The sequence below is a fragment of the Egretta garzetta genome, unplaced genomic scaffold (genome assembly GCF_000687185.1).
Source record: "Egretta garzetta isolate BGI_Z169 unplaced genomic scaffold, ASM68718v1 scaffold417, whole genome shotgun sequence".
Lineage (NCBI taxonomy): Eukaryota > Metazoa > Chordata > Aves > Pelecaniformes > Ardeidae > Egretta > Egretta garzetta.
Window position 1 is genome coordinate 1,410,556 of NW_009260227.1, and position 12,766 is coordinate 1,423,321.

At 50.9% G+C, this 12,766-nt stretch overlaps 1 protein-coding gene, 1 long non-coding RNA gene and 2 other non-coding genes across 4 annotated transcripts in view; 3 read left to right on the top strand and 1 right to left on the bottom strand.

The window, feature by feature from the left end:
• Nucleotides 1–16: 16 nt before the first annotated feature.
• On the top strand, nucleotides 17–5,178 carry LOC118452644. Its single transcript, XR_004842437.1, has 5 exons — nucleotides 17–55; nucleotides 573–659; nucleotides 1,442–1,491; nucleotides 2,456–2,505; nucleotides 4,782–5,178. It is a non-coding gene; the product is annotated as an uncharacterized LOC118452644 (long non-coding RNA).
• LOC118452653 lies at nucleotides 822–953 on the top strand. The gene has a single exon (XR_004842452.1). It is a non-coding gene; the product is annotated as a small nucleolar RNA SNORA17 (small nucleolar RNA).
• Nucleotides 1,532–1,665, top strand: LOC118452648. Its single transcript, XR_004842447.1, has one exon. It is a non-coding gene; the product is annotated as a small nucleolar RNA SNORA17 (small nucleolar RNA).
• Nucleotides 5,179–7,456: 2,278 nt separating the features above from the next.
• The window catches only part of DIPK1B (divergent protein kinase domain 1B), a 23,492-nt gene continuing 18,182 nt past the window's right edge, over nucleotides 7,457–12,766 (bottom strand). The window contains exons 2-5 of the mRNA XM_009642286.2: nucleotides 11,703–11,837; nucleotides 9,503–9,610; nucleotides 9,121–9,297; nucleotides 7,457–8,514 (exon numbers count right to left, since the gene is read on the bottom strand). Coding sequence (XP_009640581.1) covers nucleotides 7,702–8,514; nucleotides 9,121–9,297; nucleotides 9,503–9,610; nucleotides 11,703–11,837 — 1,233 coding nt within the window. The 3' untranslated portion in view covers nucleotides 7,457–7,701. The remainder of the gene's footprint in view (nucleotides 8,515–9,120; nucleotides 9,298–9,502; nucleotides 9,611–11,702; nucleotides 11,838–12,766) is intronic.

The following is a 12,766-nucleotide window of genomic DNA, read 5'->3' on the forward strand; positions in this document are numbered from 1 at the left end:
CCCCCTGCGCGGGGCGGGGAGGAGGAGGAGGAGGAAGAAGAAGGTGTGGCTGGAGGTAGGGGTGGTTCCTGTGTCCGGCTGGGCGGGCTGCCTGCGTGTGAGGGGCTGCTCTTGCCCGCCTGGGTGACCCCCAGGAAAATGGGGCTTTAGTCCCCAGACTTGCCAGCTCCCCTTCCCCAAGTTTCTGGGTCTCAGGCGCACAGAATGTGCTCCCCTGGGCCCTGTGCGGGGCTCTGTGTGCTGCTGGCGCTGCTGTGCTCAGGGCAGCTCGGCTGTATTAACAAACTGATGTGTGGGGAAGTACTATGATTAAGGTAAATACGGCTGTGCTTCCATCGAAGGAGGGGAGAAAATTGAGGGCTGCCACCTTTAAAGGTTTTGAGGAAAATGTTTTTAAAGATTTCAGTAACTAAAGTGAATCTATTCGTCAAACTTCTTATTATGCTTTTATTTTCTGATTTTCTGTTAAGTGGTGCAGTTCACAAAGGTGGTTGTTACCCAGTCGGCTAAACACTTGTTTGTTATTAACTGCATTCTTCACACTTTCTTTTTTTTTTTTTGTCTTTCTTCAGCCTGGCAGACGACAAAAAGTGAAGTGAAAAAGATTGCACGTCTTGGAAAATGAAGGGTAAATGGTGCTTAACGCAACGGCTGTCCAAGTAAGCTTCAGCCATCTTTTTAACTCTCAGTGGTGTGTTACATTTAGTAACACGTGCACCAAATACCTTTGTAATACTGCTTTCTGAGTAGGTGATACAAACTTGTTCTTACAACTACTGGTAACTATTACCTCTTTCAGCCTTTGTGGGGTTTTTTTCTAACCTGCCACAGCGTTGCAAAGGTGGCTGTTGTGGCATCTTTGTGTCATTATGTGGCAGAAAGAGACAGGCTATGTTCTACGCTCGTTTGTTCTGAAACCCGTGAGCACTCAGAGTGATTGATAGCCTGACATTATTTGTAAGTGGGATGGTTAATAGGAGACCCTCAAGAAACTAAGCTTTTCCTATTTTTTTTTAATTGCCTTAAATGTGAGATCTGTATGTACTAGAATAGAAAGGTCTTCTGTTTGACCTGTAGTGGATGTACAGCAGAAAAGCTGTGTGTGACTTTCCAGTGATTTAGCCTTGAAAACAGTAGGATCCTGTTGGTATGTAGACTTGTATTACAGAAGAGTGACTTGAAGTGATGTGTCTAAAGCCACGTGGCAAGTTGGTGACATCACTGGGAGCACGTCCTGGGACTCAGATGCTGGCAGCCCTGATCCTATCCCAGTCCGAAAGTAAAAATAGGCCTGCACTATTCATTTATTTCTTTAGCTTCCCTCTCTTACTGGGCCTTCCAAATTTCTGTTGTCAGTGAAACACTAACCATATAACAAGGCTTTGAAGCGTGTCTAAATATATAAAATAAATCCTGTATATATTTTCCACTTCTTTTTCAGGGAAAGCCGTGTGACATGGCAGACTCAGGAGGTCTCCTCAAAGACCTGAGGTGAGCAGTAGTGGATGCAGGTTCCCCTGTTGAACAGCTCCATGCCCCAGCTCGTGTTGCAGATGTGGCTGTAGTGCCATGTCTGTGTCATTAGGTGGCAGAGAGGAAAAGGCTACATCCTTGCTAGTGCTCCAAGACCCGTGAGCACTCAGGAATGATGAGCAACCTGACAATTACTTCTTGCTTTCTCTTTTTTTTTTTTCTTGAATGTTAGTCTTAAGTCATGAAGGGTGGACAGCTGTGGAGGGACAGGGTAATAATGCTGAGTCTTTTGGAGGTTTGCTCTCCTGACATGTTAATATCATTAGGGGGCAGAGACGAAGGGGCTTCTTGTGCCTGAAACGTGTAACTGCTCAGAGATTAGTAGCTTGATGTTGTTTCCACGCGTACCTCTGTCTCTAGAGAATCAGTGGAAGATGGAGCAAAATTCCTTTGAAGAGCAGTTAAAATGATGCCATTTTTAACTGTATCAGGGCAAGGTCCTTCCTTATTTTTTGGAAGGACAAATAGAAGTGACAGCTCTGTTCTTGAATTCTATTTTTGCCTTTGACAATCCCTTGTGGACTGCAAGATATCCTTGCTTGCTGCCTGTTCTGCCTGTGAAAGGGCACCGCTTGAGTTTTGCAGGGGTTGGTGCACCTGGGAGTGGAGGAGATGGGGGAAACAGGCAGTTGACCTTGTTATTTCCAAAGTATTGGCATGATCTAGAAACGGTTGGGTGTGGATTTAGGAGATGGAGAAAATTGCATCCTGTTCCCAATACTAATAAAATGCTCAGCCAACAACATCTTGACTTCCAAGGTTGCTGAGTAAGTTTGACCAGAAGGTGCAGTCAGCAGTCTTCTGAAATGCAGCTTTGTAACCCTGCTTGCTTTGGGCGGGGGGAGGGAGGGGTGGGGAGGAACCAAAACCCAACGCTCCTTCCCACAAAAAACCCAAACTGAAAATCTTTTCCTTCTTACAGTTACCTTTGAGAACAGGGCTGAGTTCCAGAACTTGCTTCAAATGTTGAAGGTAGGTATGATGTCATTTCTTGGAAATGTACTAAACTTCAGTGTGTTACCAAAGCAGTCAGTGTCCGGGTAGAGGTGCTTGGGTCAGTACAGCTTGTCCTTCTGACTTTTTGCGGGATGTGGACAAATAAAGAAAAAAACTTAAAATGCTACTAGTGCATACTTGCAGAAAGAACTTAAAATTCAGTATTTTTTCATCTTTTTTTGTTGACAAACCTCTACTTCAGGTGGAGCGCTTTCACAATCCTCTATTCTGCTAGTGCAGTAATTTTAAGTGCTGCTTCTGATTAATTTATTTCACTTCCTCAAGCTGCCTTTCTCAGCTCCCAGAGTGCATCCTTTTAAGGGCAGCTGTCAGTCAGAACAAGGCACTTGAGAGCTTACACTTTTACATATATTAAGAGTGCCTGAGATTATCAAAACAGGCTGTGGTACTGCTGCAGTCTGTCACAAAACGCTACTGAAAAAATGTCTTAAGCATAATGAAGAAAAGGCGATCGATTTCAGTAATCCAAGCAAAAAATTAATCCTAAAACCTGAAGTCTTTTTAAAGTCCTTCTAAACTAACTTTCAGTACGTGCAGCAGTGGGATGCTTTTCCCTGTTTCCCAAGACGAGCGGGGCAAAGCATCTTCATTGTGCATCGTATTCTAGCTGGTAACGCAGCAGACAAAAAGCAAAAATCTAATTGAGCCCAATGTGACTTTCGAGTTGGTTTCTGCTGTGTTTATGTGCTAGCGTGGTGGCAAAGGAACTTGACCTGCAAGGCAGCAAGCTGCTAGGGAGCACAGGTATCAGTGTGTCCTAATAGTTCTGTGTGTCCCTGTCCTTTTGGGCAATGTGGCACACACGAGCCTCTGCTGTGCTGCTGTTATTCAAGCAAGCGGTGAGAGAAGCTGTGCCTACACACAGATAGTATTGTGAAACTCTGAGAGGTTTTGCAGTGACTAATAGCTTGACAAAATCTGGCAGTGCTAAATGGTGGAAAATGTCCTCATTAAATGGGCATTATGAGGGCCAAAGGTGTCATTAACCAAGCGGGTAGCTGCTGGCTGCAAAATGAGCCATTTAATTGGGAAAAGTCACTGCCTACCAGCAGTGGCTTTGGAAAAGAATGCTAATAAGGTTGTTGGGGATATGGTTATGCAAAGAGGCATGCCTTAAGATGTGACTCTTCCATTTGAACTTCCTGACTTCTTTTAACCCTGAAATACATATTTGAGTTTTTACTTCAGACTTTACTCACATCAAGGGTGCTGTAGGGGTAGTGAGTACCTAATGAGTCTCTCTTCAGAACTTTACTGTGTGAGGCATAGGCTAGCTATTAAAATTTTCCTAATAGCATTTGCTGCTGACCATCTTCCCAAGACTGAGCAGCAATCCCAGGCTATGAATATTGCTTTAGTGAAAGAACTGCCTGGCTTTCAGCTGTGAAAAAGATTAATATTTTGTATTAAAGTGGTTTTGAGAGAAATTAAAAATCTTTCTGCACATTAACTTAGCCCTTTGCCATTTAGAACTGGTTCATGTCATGGCTTTGAACGCTGGAATAAGCCCAGCTTTTCTTTCTCTGCACTATTAATAGCTTGCCTCTGCATTGAGGTTGGCAAAGTCACCTTTGATTTTTAGTGAAAAGAGTAACCAAGAGCAGGCTCCAGCTATCGTGCTGTTAAATTACCCCTTCTGCAGGCTTGCCAGCGTGCACTGCGCCTAGCCAGAAGATTTTTTTTTTTTCCCAAAGCCTTTCTGATCTAGTGGCAAAGAACCTCTCCTAAATTAGTCCTAGTTTATTAGTGCTGTCCGCCTTCTGTTGCTGCTTTAGGTCCTGATCCACACAAGTTTGCAGGCACTCGGCTTCCACTGACTGCAGTGAATACGGCCGGTGCGAGTTAAGGTGTTCCTGTGGTTCTGGACTGAAGTAAATGGCTTTCTGAAGTTTCCCTGTGAATCGTGATAACCGAGCCCAGCTAATGACTTCCCTAACATTTGGTTTCATTTTATGAAGCTTTTTTATTTCCTCTGGGATGCGGAAAACCTTTGGACAGTCCTAAGACAAGCCTGATGTAATTTGTCAATGAGCTGGAAATGTTGCCTCTGAAACGAAAAGCAAATCTCCATCCTGACTCGCCGCAGCGCCTCGGCTCAGATACTGTGCCACAGCGAACAGCAGGGGCTGGATGGAATGGATTCCTCAGCTGCTTAGTATTGACACTTGCTGCTAACTTGTGCCGGCTGTATTGAAGTTGTCTTAATGTCCTGGGCCTTTTTTTATTTGCAGATCATGCCTTGAGTTTTAGAATTTCTAGACAACCTGGCTACAGCTGTGTCTGCATCTGAAGATTGCTAAAAGTTCATCTTTTTTTTACACGTGGGTTCAAGCACGCTATGGCCAGTGAAAGTGCACACGGTGCTGCTTGAGGTTCTGAATGTTTGTGGCAACCTGTGTACACAGATGTCAGTTTAAAAAAGAAATTACAGTTCTGCTCCAAGTGTCCTTTCTGCTTTTGCTGTGTTCCTGTTGAATTGCCTTAAGAGTTGTAATCTTCTCCCGGCTCATACGCTGTTTTCACAGCCAAATCCTAAAGCATTGCTCTTTCACTCCTTGTTTTCTCTACCTGGTTAAGAAGGATTTAAAAAAAAAAACCCCACACTAAATAAAGATGCCGCCTACAATAAGCCTGAAATGATTATGCTTGTGTATTTGTAGCGCCCCAAGTAATATTAATTTTTAACCATTTTAGGATTTAAGACTTTTATTTGTGGATATGAGACCTGGGATGGTTTTTTACTTTAAACAACGAAGGGTAGAAATCCTGCTGCTTACCTCCCTCCCCTTGTAGCACCGATCTACTACGCCGCTAAAGCAGCGCGTTCTGGTGAGATCAGACTGTCAGTCTTGCAGGATTCTGGCTCGTCCTCTTTTTTTTCCGGCTAACGTGGGAAATCTGGGGAAGGCATTACGAATGTAAAACAGCTTTACCTTTAGTCATTTGTCTCCTGTAGTGTAGCGTAGCTAGTTAGCACGTGTCTGAAAACACTTGGGCTTTTTATTAGTGAGGAACAGAACTGGGTGCTTTTGGGGTGTGAGTCCAGAGTGATTCCTGAAGCGTCCCCTGCTGCTACTGGGGCGTGCAGATCGGTGACACGGTGACGTGGCAGCCCTTGTCGGAAGGGTCTGTCTCGGAATAGAGCTGTCTTGGGTACTTCTGTGAAGTACAGGGGCTGTCTCTCCTTCAAGTTCGTCATAAATGCTTCAAGAGATTCTGGTATTTTAGGTTAAGGGGATAAGCAAGTAACATGGTTGTTTTCCACCTCTTTTCTAGGTGCTTACCTGGTGCTTTATCTAACACTGCTTTGGGGCAAGGGAGCAGTGGGGATTAAGCATAGTGGGAACGCTGCTTATCTGGGCAAAATTTAGGAGTAGATTTCAAATGCAGAACAGAGGGTGAAAAACGGCTTTCCTGAAAATCAGGAGAGGATTTGGCAGGGTTGTAGGGTTCCTTCTAATAGCAGAAGAAAATTAATTTGTCAGTGGAGCTGTTTGCCATGGGAGTGCAGGACAACAGCCGAGGAGCTGGGGGGGCTGCGTGGAGCCTCATTACCGAATTCCAGGCCTCACCTTCGCCCTTGGCCACAGGCCCAGACGCCAGCACAGCGCCCAGAGCAGGACCAGGACCACCTTTGCAGCACTCATACCGAAGGCAGGGTGACCCCAACGGGCTGAGGAACAAACACTCAGCCTTACCACAGGAGAATTACATCAGGCACCCGACTCCTCTGTAGGCGGGGAGCTGTGCTGGCTCCCTGCTAGACCGAGAGCACTGTTGACACTGTAAACATTTCCTCCATAAATAACAGAGGTAATGATGGCCCTGTAGAACTGACGGAGGGAAACACTGATCTCTCTCCTCCAATGGGCTCATAAGTTTGCAGCCGTGACATTACCGATTGCCTTTGCAGGCTATGTATAGCATCAGACGTTATTGGGGGGGGGGTTATACTTCAGATATACGTTCCACTTCGCTAAGCGATCGTTGGCAAGAGCGACGGCATAGCAGGCATGGGATTGTGCTGGGAGCAGAGCAAGCTCGGGGTAGTTTATGTAAACTCCTCTCTGCCTGTAGTTGTAAAAGGTTGTTATCACCGAGCATTTAAAGGCAACCGACCGCAGTTAGAGACCTGGTAGTATCTACACAGCCAAACAAACTTCTTGAAACCTGCGGAAAGCTTGCCTGGAAATTCATTTTAATAATGGGAGAAGCACAGGATTATTCTGCTATTAATCTTTAACCTCTTGCACTGCAAGCCCAGCTTAGTTTTAGGAGAATTAAACCAAGAGGTTGGCTTATCCCTGCACTGAGTATTGTGGGAAGTAACACACGGAGCACAGGCGGTAACGGGTCAGGATTGATCGCGTTGTAGCCCTTTTCCTTTAAGCTATTCTTGGCTTTAGATGCTTCCAAAGCCGATCCGACAGGGAATGGCCTGTGCTGCCAATTTCCAACTGCAGCTGGGTGGGAACCTCACGCAAGCCATCACATCACTGTCTGGGGTCAGGCACTTAAAAACGGAATGAAAGGATTGCCAGGATTCTCCACTGTGGAAAAGACAGCTTATCTGCTTCCTAAGTTACAGCTGGATCCGATGGCGGATGACTCAGACACTTAAGAGAGACTTTTGAATAGGGAAATCTACCTTTCTCTCCTCTTTAGATCACAAGCAAGCTGGTACTTAAAAGGCTGCTGTTTCACTATTGATGTACTGGTGTGATTCACGTAAAAGCTATTTATTTACATCAGAGACGTTCATCAAAAGAAGATGTGACAAGTACAGCATGAATGATTCATTCTCAGCTCTCTGCACTGCTTTCCTGTTCATCAAGAAACAGTGAGATGCGTCCAGCTGGGCTCTGCTTCCTTACCACTTTCCGTGCCATCTTCTTCCCCCAGGACCTGTTCAGCCCGGCTCCCGGTGTCCCAGCTCCGCAGCGTGCTCTTGCCGACTGTATCGATGATCCTGCTGGGTGGTGGAAGTCATGATGCTTGGTTTTCCATGAAGGAGAAGTGGCTGCAGCTGTGCTGAACTCCCCGTGTAGGGTGTATTTTTCCTCTGGGGGAGACGATGGAGAAACAGGCCTTCAACCCTTGGACTTTACTCCAAAATTGCAGATTCTAAACTCCAGGGCCGTGCTTCCCCCGTTAGGAGTATTTGGTGTTTGAAATCTTCTTCCAGAGCAAGGTCTTGAGGTTGTTCAGCACGAGGGAGTGGTGCACTTCCATCTGGCTGGCCAGGCCACTGAGGGTCATGCAAGTTCGGAGCTGTTTCTGCAGCTCTTCTTTCAGCTCCAGCGGCGCCCCGTACAGCAAGTAGTCCTGCAGCAACCCGCAGACCTTCGCCAGGTTGGGCTGCACCATCTCGCTTTTGCACTGCTTCATGAGTTTGTCGCACGTCGCCATACAGTCCTTCCCGTAGGTGCAGTCCACGTTCTGCTCACAGTGACGTCCTTTGAGGAAACCTCTGATTGTCATCTCCGTTGCCACCTTCCTCAGGTTGACCATTTTGAAGTCGTATTTGTCATTGTAGCCCACGTTCTTAAAGCTGGTCTCGCAGATGTAGAAGTTCCCGTAGGTCCCGTGGAATATCTCCTCCACGAACTCCAGAAGGCCGATGGCGATCTTTGCCCGCCGGGGCCACGCTGGTGCAAACCACTGGTGGATGATTTGGTGGACGACTGAAGGCAGCAGCGACTGGAGGAAGGGGGGGACATCCACTCCGTAGAGGGAGGTGTGGGGGATCTTCTCAGTGACGTAGAGGTCCCCGCAGTGCCCCAGCAGCTTGGCAGTGTGCTCTTTCTCGTGCAAGGAGAGCATGAGGAGAAACTCATTGAGCTGAAGTAGTGCCCAGATGGATTTGGCCTCTGCTAAAGACACTTTCCCATCCCGGTTCACATCTGCCATGGCGATGATCCGGCTCACCAAGGCGGCGAGAGAAGGCTGATCTCCCAGGTTGGACTGCAAACAGAACAAGAAGTGGCATCAGACCCTTGCAGCTCTCTGTGTTCGGGCTCAGGATCGCGAAACTAAACTGGGGAAGCAAAGAACTGAGCTTGGGAGAGGAGGAAACGGCCACCGCACGCCAGGAACTTTGGTGCCGTACCATTGTGTATGGTTGGATGGATTCAGCTCCAGCAGAATTTTACCAGCCTCGGGGCTGCTCTAGACCCAGGTGGGAGCAAGTGTCTGAGAGCAAAGGCCCGGCAGCGCTGCCGTCCCAGCACAGCCCTGCCCAAGGGGTCACGGCTGCAGCGGCACCAGTGCTGCCAGGGCTTGCAGACACGCTCTGCCCAGCACAGAGGCACCCACAGCCACGGCACAGCGGCCTCCAGGGTTGCTGCTGTTAAAATCTTGCAAATAAGAAATTCTGTGTGAGAAGAGAGGGGTTTTGGGCTAACCCGGTCCTTGCTCTCCAGTATATGGTAAGGAGCCCTGCCCAGTGCCCACCAACTGATGGGAGAGCGTGGGCTCCCATTTAAGGGGAAGGAAAGGCACATTTAGTCTTGCTGGATCACAAGTGGCAGCCCAGGCCCGCAAGATCCCAGAGGGACCCTCCATACTGACCTTGAGGAAGTTGAGGAGCATTTCTTTGAACTCATCCATCGATGTCCCTCGTGTCGGTTTGTCAAAGAGGACCATGTCCCTCCTGGGCACAGAGTCTGGGTGGCTGTCTGCCCTCAAGGCTTCTTCGATGCCGCATTTGATGATCACCTCCCTCTCCCTCCAGAGCCCACCATAAACCTACAGCGAAGGAGAGGGGACAGAGCAGAGACAGGAGGAAAACAACAGCAAGTGCAGAGAACTGGTTTCTGGTTGGGTTTGGGCTGGGTGCCAGGGATGGGGTGAGGAGCAGACGTGCAGGTGGGTGGAGGAGGACATTTCCCAGGTTTGATGCTCGCACCCATCCCCTGCTGTGCCGTCGTTTCCCCGGAGGGCAGAGCCCTACCTGCTGGGTGGGAGAGGAGGAGAGGCAGTGCTGGAAGAGGAGGCTGCGCTCCTCACACAGGTCCTTGCACGTGGAGCCAGAAATGATTCCTTTCTTGTACTGGTCACACTGGGGAGGGGAAGGCAGAGAGAGGAGCTCAGCGGGGGCAGCTCGCCATTGACCCGAAGAAGTCCAACGGATCCAGGCTCGGTCCCACACCTTTTGAGTTGGGGCACCCCAAGCACATGAGCTGGGGCATGCGAGCCCCCCCCCCAGCCCCCATGCAGCCACCAGCCCCGTGCCCATCACCTGCCATGCCCAAACTCCTCACCCCCCATCCCTGCAGCAGGGCTAGGGCCAGCACTTTGGTTTTTCAATCTACTGCATGTACCGGACAGCATCATCAATGTCATTGCGTCCCCGGTGAGCCCGTTTCCCAAGTTCATGCAAGTCTCTTTATAAGAGGAAAAAAAAACCCTTAAAAGAGGCACATCTGACTGCAAAGCCACACGGGCTGCCTGGAGGCAAGAACAGGGTCTCCAATTGCCAACAACTTCTTTCTTTCCTGGGACTTTGAGGTTCTCGAGCACAGAGGGGCTGCTTGGGCTCACCACCCCAACATCACTTTGGCCTTGCGTTTGGCAGCCTGCGAGGTGCCACCAGCCACGGGGGACCCCGGCCATGCCGTGCCATCTGCATCCCAGCAGCCAATTCGGCCAGTTCAGGGGTTTCGGGAGGGAGGGGAGCACCTTGTGCTCAGAGTTTCATCAGGGAGATGTAGTGCCGGTTGCTCAGAGTTCACCCCCAAACTCCCCGCTCCCTGTCTTCCCAAGAAATCCCAGCCCAAAATCTTCTCTGCTCCAAGACCCAAAGATTTCTACCGGCCCCAGCACAAGGACTTTAATGGGGGAGATGTGGGGAGAGGAGTGTGTAGGCACGCCTGGGGCTGAGCCTTGGCCCTTTGGGGTGGCTCTGAGCTTCGGGCAAGGTGGGGCTGGGCTGGCAGGGACCCCCGTGCTGCTGGAGAGACCACAGGGGATTTGCTCCTGGGTGCTCCTGCTGCAAGTCCAGGGGGTTAGGGGAGCTTCCAGGGCTGGAGGAGAGGGCAGCGTGGAACTGGGCGAGGATGAGGATGCACAGGCTCAGGCTGCTCAGCAGAGCAGCAGCCCCTGCTGTGAGATGGGCTGGCCCTGGTCCAGGCGGTGGCGGGGACGGGGGCAGGGACAGACAGTGGCTCTCATCCGCAAGCGGGCGGCTGGGTTGGGAGCCGGAGGCATCCCTGGGCAGGAGAGGCTGCAGCTCTGCAGCTTCCCAGGGAGGGTACAACAGCCTCAGGGCTGGAAACAGGAGCTGCAGAAATTCACTGCATCTTTTCCCCCCTTTTTTCCCCCCCGCAACGTGGATGGGAATTAACCCTTAGTCCTGCTCACAGGGGACGTGGCCAGACACAGCATCTCAAACCCCAAGCTCAGAGAATTAGCTCCCGAGACCCCATGGTCAGAGTCATGCAGAAAATCAAATTAAACGATCGTCACTGTTGTTATGGCAATTCCTGCCTCCCTTCTCTGCTGAAGGATTGATGAACGAGGCGTTTTCAGCCAGAGCCTGGCATCCCCCTCCTCGCCTGGGCTGGGAGGGCGACCTGCTCCCCTGCCATGGGGCACACACAGCAGTCCTGGGGGGGGCCCCACTTGGCTGCCAGCCCCGGGGGTGCTGTGGGGAGCAGGCTGCGCCCCACTGCAAACCCCAGGCAGGGGCAAAACACACCAAGCCCAAGCTCCCGCGAGGGGTCTGCTCTCCGTGCGGGCTGGTGATTGCTGTAGGGCACATCAGCAGTTACAGAGAGGTGCCCACAGGCTGGCTGCTCCCCTTTTTTTCTCTGGCTCTACTTCATCTCCACAGACATTAATCTGCCCACGTCTGCCTGGCTTGCCCTGCCCTGCTTCCCTCCGACATCTCATTAAATTGTTTCGCCGTCGCCCTGGCAGGATAAGGTCACCTCTCCCGCTCCGAGCTCCGCGTGATGCCGGGGATGGTGCCGGGGAAGCAGCTGCCAGGAGGGCCCAGCTCTCGTGCAGGATGCTGCCCCAGCACTGCCTGCCCGGCTGCAAAGCACCGCACGGGGTTTGGAGGAGTGGAAATCAGGGTCCCGCAGCCCTGCTCACCCCAGCACCCCAAACCGGGACCAGCGTGGCCGCGGGGGCTACTGGCCACCACTCACGATTATCATCCGGCAGACGTGGCCGCGGCAGAGCTCGGAGTAGGACGAGTAATGCATGTACGCCACCCAGCTGCCCACGAAGATGCCCAGCCACACCACCAGCAGGTATTTCACCTTGATGCCCGGGAGGCGACTCTGGAAGGAAAAGAAAATGCTGGTGAAGGCCGGGGGCTCTGCACAGGTCGTCAGCGGCTGGACAAGGACGACTCCTTCTATACAAACCAACCTGAGCCTTGGTGAAACCTTCAGCCTTTTTATATACATTCACCAGCCTATTACACAACTCCTGCTGCAAGTAGGTCACTTAAAATTCCCTAAAAGCAAGGAGATTACAGCGCTGGGCTGTGAGGAGCTGGCTGCCAGGCATCCCCCTGCCCGGGAGCTGCAGCAGCATATGCCCGCTCCCCTGCCAGCGCGAGGGCAGAGCCCGCTGCCCTCTGCAACCCCGGGGCTCACCGTCAGCACTGCGAGAAGCTCTGCTCCTGCCTGGGGGGACCCTTCCCAGCAGAACCCCCCTTCCAAAGCCCCACGGGCACAGGACACTGTCCCCACCAGCTCCAGCGTGGGAGCGGGCGAGTAACGAACCTGGAAGCGCGTGGATAATACTCCGTGCAAACATCTCAGAGGCTCGCAGCATGATTTTCTTTTCCTGGTTTCATTTCTTCCCCTCTGCCCCTGTAACAGCAGCGCTGCTGCCATCTGGCCTCCCCGCAAGATAGGTTGTTTACCTGACCCGTGTAGCACAGCGCAGATCCCCGGCGGTTCCCAAGGGCAGGGAATTAATCCTTGCGTCAAACACCCCATTCCTTCCAGTTTCTATAGATAATTCCTGCTTTGCGCCAAGCCAAGAGAGCGCTTGGCCAGTGGCCACCTCCAAATCCTCCTCTCTCCTTGCACTACATCAGACCACGACCTGCTGCGGGGGTAGGGCTGGGTCCAAGCGGATGTGGCAGCGTTACAACCTGCCAGGGACCCTCACTTGGGTCTTGTAGCCCAAAACCGCTCCCACCTCCAAAATTCCCCCTCCCCAGCCCCTTGCCAAGCGCTGTAAGGGCTCTGCCCCA